This window comes from Eptatretus burgeri, chromosome 8 (genome assembly GCF_056783735.1).
Source record: "Eptatretus burgeri isolate ZD-2024b chromosome 8, Ebu_testis_v1, whole genome shotgun sequence".
Lineage (NCBI taxonomy): Eukaryota > Metazoa > Chordata > Myxini > Myxiniformes > Myxinidae > Eptatretus > Eptatretus burgeri.
In genome coordinates, this window is record NC_140968.1 from 60,865,127 (window position 1) to 60,881,493 (window position 16,367).

The 16,367-nt window shown below is 40.1% G+C and overlaps 1 protein-coding gene across 5 annotated transcripts in view; it reads left to right on the forward strand.

Annotated features, from left to right (window-relative positions):
* The window catches only part of SNX13 (sorting nexin 13), a 223,303-nt gene that overhangs the window by 38,448 nt on the left and 168,488 nt on the right, over positions 1 to 16,367 (forward strand). For all 5 annotated transcript variants that reach the window (XM_085892259.1, XM_085892261.1, XM_085892260.1 and 2 more), the window contains 2 exons: positions 10,529 to 10,618; positions 14,792 to 14,913. In XM_085892259.1, the coding sequence (XP_085748385.1) occupies positions 10,529 to 10,618; positions 14,792 to 14,913 (212 nt within the window). The remainder of the gene's footprint in view (positions 1 to 10,528; positions 10,619 to 14,791; positions 14,914 to 16,367) is intronic.

The window sequence follows — 16,367 nt, forward strand, 5'->3', positions numbered from 1 at the left end:
GCTCATCCCATCCACTTTCATTCTGCTATCCAAAATGATCTTTAAGCTGTGATCTTGATGGCATCTGCTTTCCCATCCTTGTCACATTTAATACTTGTTTTACCTTTCCTCGTTTCGCAAGGAATATTTTTAGTTTTGTCTAATGTTAGGTGGGACAATTCAGCTGGCATGCTTCAAAGCGTGTCATGCCTATTGTCAAGCTCGTGCTCTTGTAGTGCCTTGTCGGCTTTGTGTGAAAAGGTGTAGCTTGGTGAATAAATAGAAAACTAGAACGGCACTCGGCAGAGCGCATACCTCCGCTATACTGAACAGTTCACATTTTGTATCCCACTGATAGGCCGGATCTGCATCCGCACGTTAACCAAAATCGAATCTGCTTGTTCTTGTCATCTAACCAACTTATCCACCAAGTTTTGTCATAATCCATCCACAACTTTTTGAGATATCATGTCATACTTGTGTAGTTTTTGGCCTGATCTCTCAATGGTGATGAATCTCTTTAAAATTTCTAGTATCTGTATCTGGATGTTCACCATCAATTTGTTCAGTTCGTCCGTGTCGTACACCCAACCTATCCACCAAGTTTTGTTCAAATCCGTCCGTAACTTTTTGAGATATTCTGCTCACAAACAAACAAGGCTGAATACACAACCTCTGTCCACCTTCGGTGGTCACTCTCTATCGAGTGCAGCCTGTGGCTGCTGGTTGCATAATTGGTTGGGACGCGGCTATGCCGCTGATGCAGTGTTCCCCTGACCAGTACACTGGTGCTCATTTTGCCGACCTCGGAAGGATGACAGGCCGAGTCAACCTCCTGGTGTATTTAATTCAGCGGCCAACGGGGCTTGAACTCAGGACCCTAGGATCCAAAGCCGCCACCCTAACCACTAAGCCAACACCAGGCTTACCTTAGGTGGTGCAGCTAATTAAATAACAACCTGCCAGTTGTTATCTTTTTCATGTGGTTTTCCCTGCATGATGCAAGACTTGATGGAGTGATAAAAAAAATATTTTTTCAAGTGTTCAATCAAATGTCAGTGTCCAGTTGAATAATAATATGGACGATCATTTCAAAGCCTGTGGTCGTCATCATATCTTTTCGAATGAATGTTCGACTTTCTACGCAACCATATAGAGACCAACTAGCAAGCTCTTCAATAACCATTTTTGCTTGTGGCATTGACACATTATATGAATACTACAGTGTGAAAAGGCAGTTTACTTTGTGGGAGCTTAACTTTAATATGGAAAAAATACTTAACAGTTATAAGGCTGGTGGAGCATCTGCAACACAATTCAAGCACACATATACAGACAGATAAATGATGCAACACCGGATTCAACTTGAGACAAATGCAGCCTTGATCGAAGCGGCGTAACCTTCCGCAGCACTCTGGGTGCCGGTGATGTTGCCTTTCTCTCCGCGGTCTCAGTGAGGATTTCCATCTCCAAATGCTGAGCATCAAGTGAGGAAGCAGCACATGCCCTTTGTGTTTTTTGGTTTGGCTCTGCCAGGTTTGGAATCGAACCACCGATGTCTCAGACTACGAGCAGATGCTCGAACCATTGTGCCACCGAGTCTGGTGAAGTTTCGCTGCAAAATGTTTCAGCTTTTTGGTCATATTCTTGCAAACTCTTCTCTTGGGATTTCTGGATTCCTTATTTGTGGGGAATTTTGGGAAGTGTTTGTAAATAAAGGATGCTTTTCTTGGCACTGCTGCCATGCTCGGTATAGAACCCAATGACTTACAATGTTGCAGAACCTGGTAGCTATTTCTCATTTAACTTTAACTATGGAGCCTGGCAGGATGGCCTAGACTTACTGACACTCGCCTCTAAGCTGTCTAGCCTGGGTTTGAATCCCAACCCTGCTAAAAACTGTCATCCTGGTGTTTCACAGTTGGGGAGATTCACTGTGTGTGCCGTCTCTCAAATGGACATTAAACTGGGCATCCCATCTGCCAGAATTAGTTGGTGTAGGTTAAAGATCCCACGGTGACGAGAAGTAGGCAAACTATCACCAGTACCATTAACAAATTCCAAGTCCCTCCCCTAACTACTGCGGGAAAGGCAATGGCAAACCACCCAGTATCACCCTTGCCAACAAACTTATTCGGCAGCACCGACGGTCTGAAAGAGTATGGTACATCTGAATCAGAATGGAGCTTTTATAATATTAATTATATGCTGCAAAAACGTCTTCAGTTAAATTCCGTCGAATTTAAGACTCTCAATACTGTACAAGATTGAGATGGTACATCTGAAGCGTTTATCAGTAAAACTGTCTCCAGTTTATAAATACTTCATTCTTGACTTGTAAAAGTTTGGCTGCGGTGTGAGTCATGAGAACGGATGGTGTAACTTTGCAACTTTCAAGATACTTAAGTTTATCTCCTGCTTATGATCTTTGAACAAGTGTTTCCCATTTATGCTCCTTCATTAGCAGCTCGAGTGGACAGACACTTCCATTTCTTCACTTTAACAAAAAAAGATTTGTTCAGAGTTTAATAAATGAGTATTTGTGATGAGGTATAAAGTTGATTTGACAGTTGTGGTCCGTCAGGGATGGGGATATCACCCCAGCTCTTCAACTTGTTGCTTGAACTCGTAATGCTGCATGCGATACATGATATGCCGCAAGGAGCTAGCTTCCAAGGAAAAGTTGTATCAATCCTACGATTCACAGACTACATTGTCTTGCTTACAGATATGACAGAAGACTTGCAAATCCTTGTAGATTGTGTTTACAGTAATGATTGTTGTGACCTGGGCATGAAGGTCAACCTCACAAAAAAATCAGACACAAGTCATCAGTAGGTATCCCCAAAATCAATATTGTTATGAATTCGCGCCCACCGGCGTGCGAACGACCGCTTTTCATTAATAGTAGCCACTCGCCCACCGGACGGACAATTCAGTCGTGACCTTCCGGAACAACGCTGGTGGGTCTTCAACCTCACCATGGCCTAGCCAATTTTCTACCTGCGCAAAATAGGGTCAATCGCCGAATATCGATATACCTAAGTACCTGTGCGGGTAGCATACTGGGAGACCGTACCTCGGCGCAGGTCGGCTTGGACACGAACCGCTCAAGTGGTCCGTTCCGTTCTGCAGTGATAACCTAGCGGGTATTATCGCCCGACCTCGCCGGATCCGATTCTATTTAACGGGTATTTAAAACCCAACTAATATTCCGAGATGCAATATGGCGTTCCAATGGGGGAATAAGACATGACGAACGGGTTACATTTAGACCAGCACATTTATTATACACGTATTCATGTATGTACAGCCATGCAATCGATGCAGGTATTCAAAAACGCGTATACAGGCAAACAATCGTGCACGGGACGGGGACAAAGACACGAGCAAGGTGAAAGCACTACGACCGTCTATCAGCAATTATCTAGTCACAACAGTTTTTTACTTACTGGACACTGCGCCACCAACATTCATTCAAAAGGAAAGAAAAGGCTACCCCCACAGACAAGGGTGCCAGGCAGGGTCCGTAGACCTTTATGGCGTGGAGCCTGGTTGACCGAACGAACCCCACAAGACCGTTGCAGGTTACCTGCACCCTCATGGTGCGATGGTGGGCGAGTTTTCTCCGGCGCTCTCCTCCCGGGTGCGCAGGCTGCTCGGCAGAGCTGCAAAGCGGCGCCTGCCGTCCGCGTCCTTCGCGCCTCGACCCGGACCACCGCACACAACACACCCGACTTGGCGCGCCCAAGGAGAAGGCACCACCTCGGCAACGAAGAAGACCACCAGTGAACCACCACAAAGATGACAAAAAGCCCAAAAAGCCCCCAACTGGTGTCCTGCGCACCCTTGTATCCCTCAATTCCAACGCCTCGCTCCTCCCCGTTTTTCGCTCCGCTCCTCCTTCCAACTCCTGCGGGAAGCTTCCAGAAAAGGGGCGTGCCCTCTCTCCCCCCCCTCCCCGCGCGCCTCACGAGGGCCTAGAGAATCATTCTTGGCACAGGTCCAGGGAGATTCATTCCCCCAAAATGAGGCCCCTCTTTCACATGACCTTTGACCCGCATCATCCTTCCCCCACACGAAAGCGCGGGGAAAACAGGTGGGAATAACAAGGCGGGAGAATCAGGTGGGAAAATCCGCGCACCATCGGAACTCCTCTGGTTTCCTTCGCTTCTTCGAGACGGTTTACATGAGTGGAGAGGGTTGTGATGTGGTTTGTGGAGAAGGCGATCGACAGTTGGCGTATCGGGGAAGGTGGTTAGGTGGTTGGTGTAATTGTTGTGTGGGAGCGATGGTGGTGGCAGTGGAGGCTGCCGGGAAGCGGTGGTCGAGAGCGACGTTGGTGGTGGTGATTTGGATGTGATTGGTGGTGGAAGCGATCGTGATTGTGGTGATGGTGGTGTGGTTGGCGTTGTGGTTATTTGGGAGCGATGTTGGTTGTTGTAATGGTGGTTGAGATGTGGTTGGTCCAAAATAACGATAGGAAAAGAATAAAAACACTATCTCAAAGGATCACAGCCCTGTTACACGAATAAACCCCATTAAACAACGGTGGGGAAATCTAACTGAACTAAGTACCTTTATGGTGTTCTGTGAATTTCCACAGCTGTAACACTATAAACGGCATAGTTTTAAAACGAGTTCGGGAATTTTCGTATTGGGGGGGGGGGGAGGGGTACCATATCACAGGATCGATCATGCACCGAAGTCATCAAACATAGAATTGGGAAACCACTGGGAGCATTTCAGCAGCTCCAAAGTATTTGGACGGCAAAAGACATCCATCGTGACTCTAAAGCGGAACTGTATGAGTCCTGGTTCCCACAGTCTTGTTGTATTGGTTAGAAACTTGGACATCAAAGCAAGAAGTTGAACATCGACTCCTTGTTTTTGAAATGGTATGCCTTGGAAAAATAATCTGAGTAACTAGGCTGAACAAAATAAGGGATACAGCACATTCTTGATTTACGCTATAGTTGCATTCTTGAAGGTAGTCGTGTAAATAAAAAACGTTAAAATTAAAACTAATTTCCCCACAATAAATCATGTAATAGGTGGAGGAAAGGGGGAGTTCTTCCTCAACCCTCATCTTCATTGTCCTATTTTCACTATTACGGTGCTTTATTATTTAATTCTTAATGTATAAGATATAAGCAATGAAAAATTGTAAAAAAAAAAAATATATATATATACAGCCTATTGTTGCATTTAATAAATTCTAACTAAAAATAGAAAAAAAATTAAACAGGGGGTGTTACCACTACATTGGCTGCTGCTGATGGTGTCTTGTTCCAGGAAGTGGGGAGTTAAAGAGTAGGGGGATCATCTCAGTCAGATGACCGAGGCGAAGATGGTAGCGAAGATCGTGGTGTTGATGGTGGTTGAATTGGAGAGGGGACGACATGTGGTTTTGCTCTGAGCTCTCGATGTTGATGGCTTCCCTCCACCACTTCCTTTGGATGGTCTTTCCCTTCCTTCAGCGTTGCCTCCCAAATGCAGCGAGAAGCGATGTTTCACTGCTTTAAATCCAGGTGCGGTCTTCTCCTCACGGGAAATGTACATCCTAACCTGGCAACCTGATCCAAAATCGGCCTGTCTCATCAACGCTGAAAATTTCTTATGGAGAATATCCACCTTCCTCCATAATGGCCTTGAGAAATTGCAGGAAGCTTTTCGGCGACAATGGTGTTGGTAGCAGCAGCCTCTCCGGTGAATTTTATGTTGTGATCATTGTTACACTTCCGGAAGTTCGAAAACCACCCAGACCTAGGGTTAAATGGCTTCACTTCACCTTCATAACTCATTAAGTCTTCATAAATGCTTCTGGCCTTTGCTTGTCTTACAAGCATACTGGCAGGCACGTTCTCCTGGTTTTGGTGTTGAATCCATGTGTTTAACCTGCATTCCATTTTTTTCCAGAATGGAACTTCTAGCTCGAGCATATGACGTCTTTGTCGCACACAATGAGGTTCCACATTTAACACTTTCATTTATCTTTTCCACACTACTTATTTCTCATTGTTCCCAATATGGACCCACTGAGGCCTAGTACACACTTCATAAAAGCTGTACAATCACCTATTTCATACCTCCCTTGGACATCAATTTTTACTTCAATAGTGATGGCCTTCCTCTGTCTTTTTTCTCACACAACCAACATTGCTACTCCACAGATGCTTTCTTGTCATGATTACAAGAGTTACGCTTCTTGCAGCGGCACAATTCACAAGCAAAATGGGAAACGCATGATGGTTGCATGATGACAGATGGTTGCCGGAAACTCAGAGAGAGGGAAGGTGAGGAAGAAGGAAGGCAAGCCAGCCAGCATTCAGATGTTATCGTGAAGACATTTACATGTTGTTCAGTGAAAAGTCGGAAAAAAATTCCGACCTCAGAAGGATAACAGGCCGAGTTAACCCCACCTGGTATTAATTCAACAGCTGAGCGGGATTTGAACTCGGGATCCTAGGATCCCAAGCCCACCACTCTAACCATTAAGCCAATACCAGGCATCAACAAGTAGAGGTACTTTCAAAGTCGACCGCCCCCATGCCAAATAAATAAATACCACATTCTCCTGAGCGTGACATTGCCGGGGCGCCTTAGGCCGGGGCGCCTTAGCGATGCCATGTTGCAGCTCTTGGAGATGGAATTGGGAGGCAGCAGTATAAAATAATTGATTGATTACTTGCATAATTAAAATAAAATAAAAAAATCGTAAAATTATTAATTTCTTAATCAATTGGCTAATAGGATACCAAATCTGACTGTTTCATCTGAATCTGTAACTTTTTGAAAATTAAGAAATTCATCGAAAAATGAATAATTAATTGATTAATCAAAAAAATAAAAAATACCATTTTTTGCCAAAGCACATCTTCACTTTTGTTCCCAAATTTCAGCTTCCAAGCTCAAAGGATGGCTGAGATATTGCCCAGCCAAACAAGAAAACAAACAAACGGAGTAAAAACTGAGTACTCCCTTCCTTCGGCGTCTGGCGATGACATCGTGCATCGCCTGGACATGGAATTGGGAAGGAGCGGTGTACAAAAAATAGGACCACTGGACCTGTAGCTTATCTGGGCAGACGGATGATGCGCGATGACAATACCTTTTTCTGAAATTTAAATTCCAACCAGATAAGCCAACAAACAAATGGAGTGAAAACTGAGTACGCCCTTTTGGCGTGCGTCATTGCGGGTACCTTTGGTGCCCAGCGATGACGTTGTGCAATACCTGGAGATGGAATAGGGATGGACGGTGTACAATAACATACAATGCAACAATTCTTGCCGCATATGGTCATGAAACGATTGAGGTAACTGCAAACCAACTACATTTTCCTGCCCGAGAACAATTTTTTCTGAAAAGAGGTGGGGGAGGAGGGGGGGATGCCAGGTGGGGTGGAGGAATTCCCTCCTATAGAGGAAGTACACATAAGGACAGTTTGGGGAAAGGGTCTGTGTATTGGGACATTGGAAAGGGCAAGTGCAAGCATGAGCCCTGCAGACTATGTAATGGAGTCACCTATACTTCTACTTCTAAATATTTATCAAATTTTTTTTATTTTAGTTAATCATCCTTCTTAGTGTTATTTTATCTGAGCAAGGAACCTGTCCTTATGGATGGGTTAAATTCCCCAATTCTATGATGTCTTTGACGTGGTGTTTTATTGACTTATCGTACCGGCTTCCACCTCATCCGGGAGTACGTTTTTATTATTATTATTAAAAAAAAAATTTTGGCAAGTCGATCTTCACGATTTTTGTCATGCTCAACATCTCTGCTTTGGTGTGTTCTCTTAATGTTAGTATTGAGATGTTTGGAATCTCGGGTTATGAATTATTTTACCGCCTGAAAGCTTCGCATTGCATATCTCAAAATACAACCAGCAGTTTTAAACTCATTTTGTCAGTCTTACAAACTAGTTTGTTGGTCATTGAGTGAGTAGAGGTCATACGAACAAACAAATGATAATTCCCCCACTTATTTGGTTTTCTATGATTATGATTTGTTATATGGAACCCACCACATAGCACTACATTATGTACGTTTGCCTGGAGAGAATTGTGGTCCTCCCCCCCACTCGTTAACTTCACCAACTAGTTTTTCGTGTGGTTGCTACTCCATATAAAGCGTCATTCTGTTTACGGGATTGTTGTGTCCCATATCATCCCATCCCATGATCTCTCCTTGATGGGCATATCTATAAAATAAGATCGAATATCTGTATCATTCTTTCATCTCCTCCCAAACCGCTGGCCCAATAAAGTTGAAAATAGTACTCAATTAATCGCCGAGGACCAAGGCAGTGCAGGGTCAAGAGAAAAAAAAGATTTGGACAAAGTCTTTTTTCACATTGATAAATGCCCAGGCAAAGCAAGCATGAACTATGCTTCGTGGCTTGGAAACAATTGTGAGATTCTGCTAATTGGCTGTGCGAGACTATGATTGGCTGGCAAGTGACATAAATACACCCTTGCCTGTACCTCTTCCCTCAACACGTTTTTCGTTCGGCCCAACTTTATATTGTCTATCCTGAGATTCCACCATCCTTATTTTCTTCAATGTGGAGTTTCTCTTTTTCGATTTTTGCACCGCTGCACCCCAATGCTTGTACCTCTACACCCGTCACCCTGTCACATTTTAAATAGTGTGAATAAGTAGGTCTGTGTCCATACATATGTAGCATTCCAATAACATTTCACAAATGTAAACAATTATTCACCAAAACAGTGAAAAAAAAAATTTTGTGAATTTTTTTAGTAGTGGCATGCCTCCATAATCCAAAACAGTGCTGCATCAATTAAATAATCCTTTATTGTCTCTCCATTCTTAACATTTCAAAATAAAATAAATTAGAACTACAAACAATGCAACAAAAAGTGGGACAAGCAAGGCTTGCTTGTCAGCTAATAATGTACAAAAGGGACTGATATTGAATGAAAACATTTATATGTTTTCAGAGGTTTTCTGATATATAATTTTTCTGGCAATAATAAGAGTAATCATTAGATGACCCGTGAACCCGTTGGGTTCCCGTTGTGACAGCGGTTGATGAAAATAATCATTTCAAAAAATTAAAAAGATAGCTCCAGCGAACTATACCGCTGAGGTTGTTTGCATTGATCAAATTCTCTCGAAGAGTACTTGACTGAATCGGGAATTGATTTTTAAATAATTTTTTCGTTGCCTGATTTGAACGAAACTTGATACTGCACACCGCAGGAGGATGGTGAGTAAGATGGCCATAAAATATTTGCGCTATCGTGTACTGTTTTGTCTGTATTTCGGGAACATACATGTATACATACATGTATACATACATACATACATACATACATACATACATACATATATACAAGATGAGAGTTTTAGTAATATATAGAGGATAAAACGGCTAAGTTCTTCACTTTTCTTTTATTTTAGAGACAATAGCTCTGCCTTTTCATGATATGATATTTTATATGGGGCTGGGTTACATTGAACATGAATCAAGATGAACTTGGCCCCAATTTTGTGTGATCACAAACTGGGGAAAGGTTGCATATTCATCATCATCAAGTACAAATAATGATGATCTTTGCTCCCATTTTGTCTAAATATGTTCTTTTCTTCTTTAAAAAAAAATTATTTTTCTTTTTAATTCTGCCACAGAAGGTGGATGGAGGTTATGTTTTCATGTCTGTCTGTCTGTGATCAAGATATCTCAAAAAATTATGCATGGATTTGGACAAAACTTGGTAGACAGTTTGGGTATGTGACCAGGACTAAATGACTCAATTTTGGTGAAGACCCGGATCCGGATACTATAATTTTGTAAGTGACTCCTCACCATTGAGTGATTGGACCAAAAACTATACATAGTATGATATCTCAAAAAGTTATGGCTTGGTGGACAGGTTAGATGTTTGACATGGACTAATTGATTGAATTTTGGTGAAGTTCTGGGTCCAGATACTTGAATTATTAGTGATTCTTCACCATTGATAGATGGTGTCAAAGGTGATTTTATATATATATATATATGTATATGTATATATATATATATATATGTATATATATATGTAATATATATATATATATATATATATATATATATATATATATATATATATATATATATATATATATGTATATATATATATGTATATATATATATGTATATATATATATATGTATATATATATATGTATATATATATATATATATATATATATGTAATATATATATATATATATATATATATATATATATATATATATATATATATATATATCATGGTATTTCAAAAAGTTGTGGACAGATTATGACAAAACTTGGTAGATGAGTTAGTTAGGTGACAAGTATTGGCCAATTAGATTTTGGAGGTCTGGATCCAGATCCGGCCTATCAGTGGGACACAAACTGTTCAACCTGGAGGAGGGATGCGCTTGACCGAGTGCCATTCTAGTTTTATTCTGTAAATGTGTCAAAAAGGGTTCAGTGCTTTTTGGACACAATAATTCATTAAATATATGGTGCAATGCTTTGATACCTTCCCTTTCAGGTTGCTGCATCAATGAAGCCCGAAGAAAAAGCACAAAAGTGGGATCGCCGCCTTACAGGTTCCAGCAGCATTGACGATCCTCTGCAACAGGTATTTTGAATGCTCATGAATGGTTGCATTGACCCTGCAGTACACATTTAAAGATTGTTCATGAAGTGGAAAGGTTGAAGGATACTGTTTGCAAAGTGTTTTCAGAAGCCTTGAAATTGTCAAACGGTCTTTGTTTTGCATGCCAGTTGTATTTCACTGCCAAATATTTGGTTTGTGTTATTCCATAGAAACTTTGTGGTGAGAAAATTTTCTGCTCTTGGTATTTGTGAATTCTGTTCATTTTATTTTTCTGTAAGCATGATGTGCAGTACAATGCAGTCGTCTGTTCTGAGCCTGCAAAGTGCTTTGCTTTGTTGGGCAAGGTTGAACATAACATAGATTGCTCATCCTTAAAATGTTCTGCAAGCTTACTATTTATCCAAATGATGTTTGCGATGCTGCACTTAATCAGATCAGAATCAGAACTCCTCCCATATCAGATGCTATACATGTACACTTTCACTGAATATGGCTGCATTTTATTTCTGCATTTTTTTTTTGTACTAAATATTTATGCGTGTGTTTGCACAATCATTCCTCCCTCCTCACAAACCTTTTTTTTTACTCCTCTTTGCAAAGAGCATCTTTTATTATACTTTTTGTGAATGGCCATGATGGGTGGAAACAAAAGTGTAACCTTGCATGAACATTATTGACAGATGTAGTATCGGGGATTGGAATTATTGGGGTACAACATTAGACAAGTGCTTGTAGGAGACACTAAACGAGACACATTTGGCACAAGTTGACTTGTGGCACACAAGGATAGGATTCTGGAAAGGACAAACTTTTTTTTAATTTATGTAACTGCGCCATCCCAACAGTCAAGCAGACCATCTGATGTTTGGGAAGAACATATTTGTTTGAAAGTTGTTGTGGTACCCACTTTATTTGCAATTAAATAATAGTTTTCACTCTAATACATTTTTTTGACTTTATTTAAAGATAGACTATCTTTATTTTGGCATAACTTTGTGTTTGAACAAGTGAGGTCTTAGAATTATAGGCTGTATCAAAAATCAGTTTTTATTACCTCCATCACCAAAGGTGGACTGAGGTTGTTTTCATCCCTGTCTGTCTGTCTTCCTTTTAGCAGGATATCTCAAAAAGTTGTACAAGGAAGCCTGGTGTTGGCGCAGTGGTTCGGGCAGCGGCTTGGGATCCAAGAGGTCCTGAGTTCAAGCCCCGTTGGGCCACTGAATTAACACCAGGGGGTTGACTCAGCCTGTCATCCTTCCGAGTTCGGCGAAATGAGTACCAGTGTACTGGGCCGGTGTATACCCCGGTTAAAATAGGTGTACCATATCCCTGTGTCGTAAGAGGCGACCAGGGTTGCGTCAGGAAGGGCATCCGGCGTAAAACATGTGCCAAATCACTATGCGGATCATACGGATGATCCGCTGTGGCGACCCCTAACGGGAGCAGCCGAAAGAAGAAGAAGAAGATCTCAAAAAGTTGTACAAGGATTTAGACAAAATTTGGTAGACAGGTTGGGTGTGTGATGAGGACGAATTGATTTGATTTTAGTGAAGATCTGGATTTGGATTTGGTTACTCGAATTTTAAAGTGATTCCTCACCATTGAGAGATCGTGCCAAAACGATAACATAGCACAATATCTCAAAAAGTTATGGACGGGTTATGACAAAACTTGGTGGATGAGTTGGGTAGGTGACAAGAATAAGTCGAGATTTTGGTTAAGGTCCGGATTGGGATCCGGCATATCAATGGGATACAAAACATAAACTGTACAGCCTGGTCGAGGTATTGGTCTTCCAAGTGCCATTCTAGTTGCCTCTGTTTCATTGAAGTTGCATTTGGAATTTAAAAATGACAAGTGTTTTTTTCATCATGGCTGAATATAAGGAAAGGACACATCCTTGATTTGCAGTGTTGTGCTATATGGGTCACGCATATGGACCTTAAGAAAAGAGGACAACATCAAGAGACTGGAAACTCTTCAAATTTGGGTGTGGAGGAGAATTGAAAGGATTGTCTGGGTTGAACACAAAATAAACAAGGATCTGATCTGCAATATGAAAGCTTAATGTTCAACGGGTTTTTGAAATATTACATACACAAAAGTACATGGACGGATGATCGGTCAGTTGTCGGAGATCATTTTAATGTCCCCCATCACACACTTTGTCAGATGAGTGGATGACAGTTAAAATGGCATTCGGTTGAATGCATACCTCCACCAGGCTGAAGTTATGTTTTGTGTGCCTTTGATAGGCCAGATCTGCATCCGGAAGTTAATCAAAATCTAATCGGCTTGTTCTTGTTACCTACCCAACTCGTCCACCAAGTTTTGTCATAATCGGTCCACAACTTTTTGAAATGTCATACTACATGTCATTTTTGACCTGATCTCTCAATGGTGAAGAATCGCTTAAAAAAAAATTCCCATATCCAGATTCTGATCCTGATCTTCCCCAAAATCTAATTATTTCATCCTTGTCACACACCCAACTTATCCACAAAGTTTTGTCCAAATCAGTGAATCAACTTTTTGAGATATCTTGCTCAGACAGGCAGACAAACATGGGTGAAAGCATAACTTCCATCCATCTTGGGTTGCGAAGGTAATGAAGTTCTTTGGTTGATACAGAGAGATGTTTGATCAAGACATTTCAGAAGAGGCAGAAAAACTGGCTTGCTCTGAGTTCGAAAAGAGAAGGATTTTCTGAAAAAAGGTGATCAAAGCTGGCATGGAAGAAAATAATAATCAGCGATGGTGCCTGATTGGATGAAAGAAATCAATCCAAAAATATGAAAATAACAGCCACTGACTGAGAAGGGTGGTGTCTGGAAACCATAAACATGCTAAAAGGCAGAGTACTTCAGGAGGAGAACCTTGAATGGGGCAAGCCATTTTAACCAGTCATAGCTAAAATACAATCTTCCTTGTGTGGTGAGGATTTTGGCAGCTTGCAGTTGCAGAGAGAGACGCACATATTTTGGGTGAGAATGAATGATAAAATAGATCAAATTGTGACAAAGATACATAGTTGTAATTCTGTAGGAGTGTTCGTAGATTAAGATGCAATGAAAGTTTGGTGATATTCCAGCAGCACAAATACTGAGTTATTGTAGTTACTCCGTGCACATGAAGAGAAGAGCTCAGTTCAGTAATTGGTTCATGTCCATTCATCTGTCTGTCCGTCTTATCAGTTTATGATCGAGGAACAACTCATTTAAATTGAATGTTTTATTTTGAACACAAATCGGAACATGAATAGGAAGACTGCAAGTTTGCTGGTTTACCATATTTTGGCTCTCAATTCCTCCCGATCACACATGTGTAGAAAGGGCTGAGATAATATCTATACTCTGTCTGCCTTCCTGGCAGTCAAACAAAATTGAAAGACATTCCAAACGGGAAACTTACTGTTTTTATAGACATCATAAAGGACACAAACTACAGGGGTGAGTAACTGATGTAACGTGTTAGATATGGTGATGTAATAGACACTTGGTAAAATGACGGTAAAACCTGGAATCAATTTATTTAATACATCTTTTATATATCTATATATATATATATATATATCTATATATACATATATATATATATATATATATATATATATATATATATATATATATATATATATATATATATATATATATATATATATATATATATATATATATATATATATATATATATATATATATATATATATATATATACAGGGTGGCCTGAAAGTCACTTTACCCTTCCCAGTGAAGCATTGTTCTTGAACTCTTTTAATATACGGGTTTTATTGTACAGTACTTACAATAATTAATTTGTCATTGTATCTGTATGTGCTCCATCATTCTTCTGAGTCAGTGTTTCCGCATACCATAGCGGGCGAGGGCAGAGGGGAAGGGACGGAGGGAAGTGCGAGAAATTTATCAGGGGTATTAAAGTAACTTTCGGGCTACCCTGTATATATTTTCAATCTTTAATTAAATAGCCTCTATATTTATTCAATACCACATTAAATATTTACTTATTATATTGTGGCTTTTGGTTTTCAGAATCAAGATCATCTTGTAGTCATGCCCATTTTGTATTTGTCTAAATTCAGCTATCACAAGTATTTAATTTTTGCTTTCATCAATCAAGTGGTCATTTTGTGTTTGAATTGGTCAGGTTATTGTTACCCGTTGTTTTTTGTTGCAGGTTTTGCAATATGCTTTACGAGATTATGTACAGTGTTGGTACTATGAGCTCAGTGATGAGGAGAGTTTTCTAACAGAGATCAGACAGATTGCACAGCGAGCTTTGGTGACACTCTCTAACAGGTCAGCCTATCCTGAGATTTCAGCAGCACCTTTTTGTAATGTAACATGCACACTGCTCCTATTTCTTTTCCTTTTATCTATTTCATTTAGTTTTCTTGGCCAGCATGGCGAGAAGTTTATTGTTCTTGCTGGAATTATTATTATTATTATTGTTATAATTACCTACACCACCGAAGGTTGATGAAGGTTATGTTTTCACCCCTGTTTGTCTGTGTCTGTCTGTCTGTCGTGAGCAGGATATTTCAAAAGGTTACGAATATATTTGGACAAAACGTGGTGTTCAGGTTGGGTGTGTGACGAGGACGAAATTATTAGATTTTGGTGGATATCCAGATCTGAGAATTTTTAAAGTGATTCTTCACCATTGAGTGATGATAGGGCTAAAAACGATATAATCACACTTTCTCAAAATGTTATGGACTGATTCGGACAAATCTTGGTGGACACGTTGGGTGTATGAAGACAAATCGATCCGATTTTGGTGAAAATTCAAATCCAGGTCTGGATATAAGTTTTATTTTTTATTTTTTTAAATGATTCTTAACCATTGATGGAGCCAAAATGTTATATATACATCTATATATATATATATATATATATATATATATATATATATATATATATATATATATATATATATATATATATATATATATATATATATGCTCTTTCTAACCACTGACTCACTCACTGACTAATTTTAAAGATCGGTACCTTCTGAGTGACGTAGGAAGTTGAAATTTTGCATACCGATGGACATCAAAGCTGGTACACCGGAAAAATTCACAGAATCGTCAGACATCCATACTTGAAAATGTAAATATTTTTTCCAGTATTAAATTGTGACAGTATTAAAATATAGATATAGTATATACTGTACATATAATTATATCTCAAAAAGTTGTGGATGAATTGGGTTGGAGACAAGAACAAGCAAATTAGATTTTGAATGTCCAGATCCAGCCTATCGGTGTGAAACCAAATATAAACTGTTCAGCCTGGAGGAGGTATGTGCTCCACCAAATGCTGTTCTCGTGTCAATATTGTTATGTTTATCAAAGGGGGTGGAGGTGAGAGGTGTTATTGTGGTGTCAGGGCATCTCATGGGGCTTTGTAATCACAAACTAGAGGAGGAAGAGGAAGAGGATGAATGAAAACTCCAATGCCAGGTGGGCATTGGTGATTGGCTGGTCTTCTGGCATGAACACTACTGGTCAAAAGTGTTAGAACACCGCCATTTTTCCAGATTTTACTGAAATTTAAGCAGTTTAATGTTTCAATGTACTCTGAAATTAAAGCATAGAACAAATTGAGGCGCTGCGAGGAGGAGTGATGTAAGGGACACATCGGCCATTTTGGAGTTGATGCCATATAGCACTATTTTAACCATAACCCTATCATCTGAGCGTATCATCATCATATCATTAAAAAATGTCGCTTACATCACTCCTCCT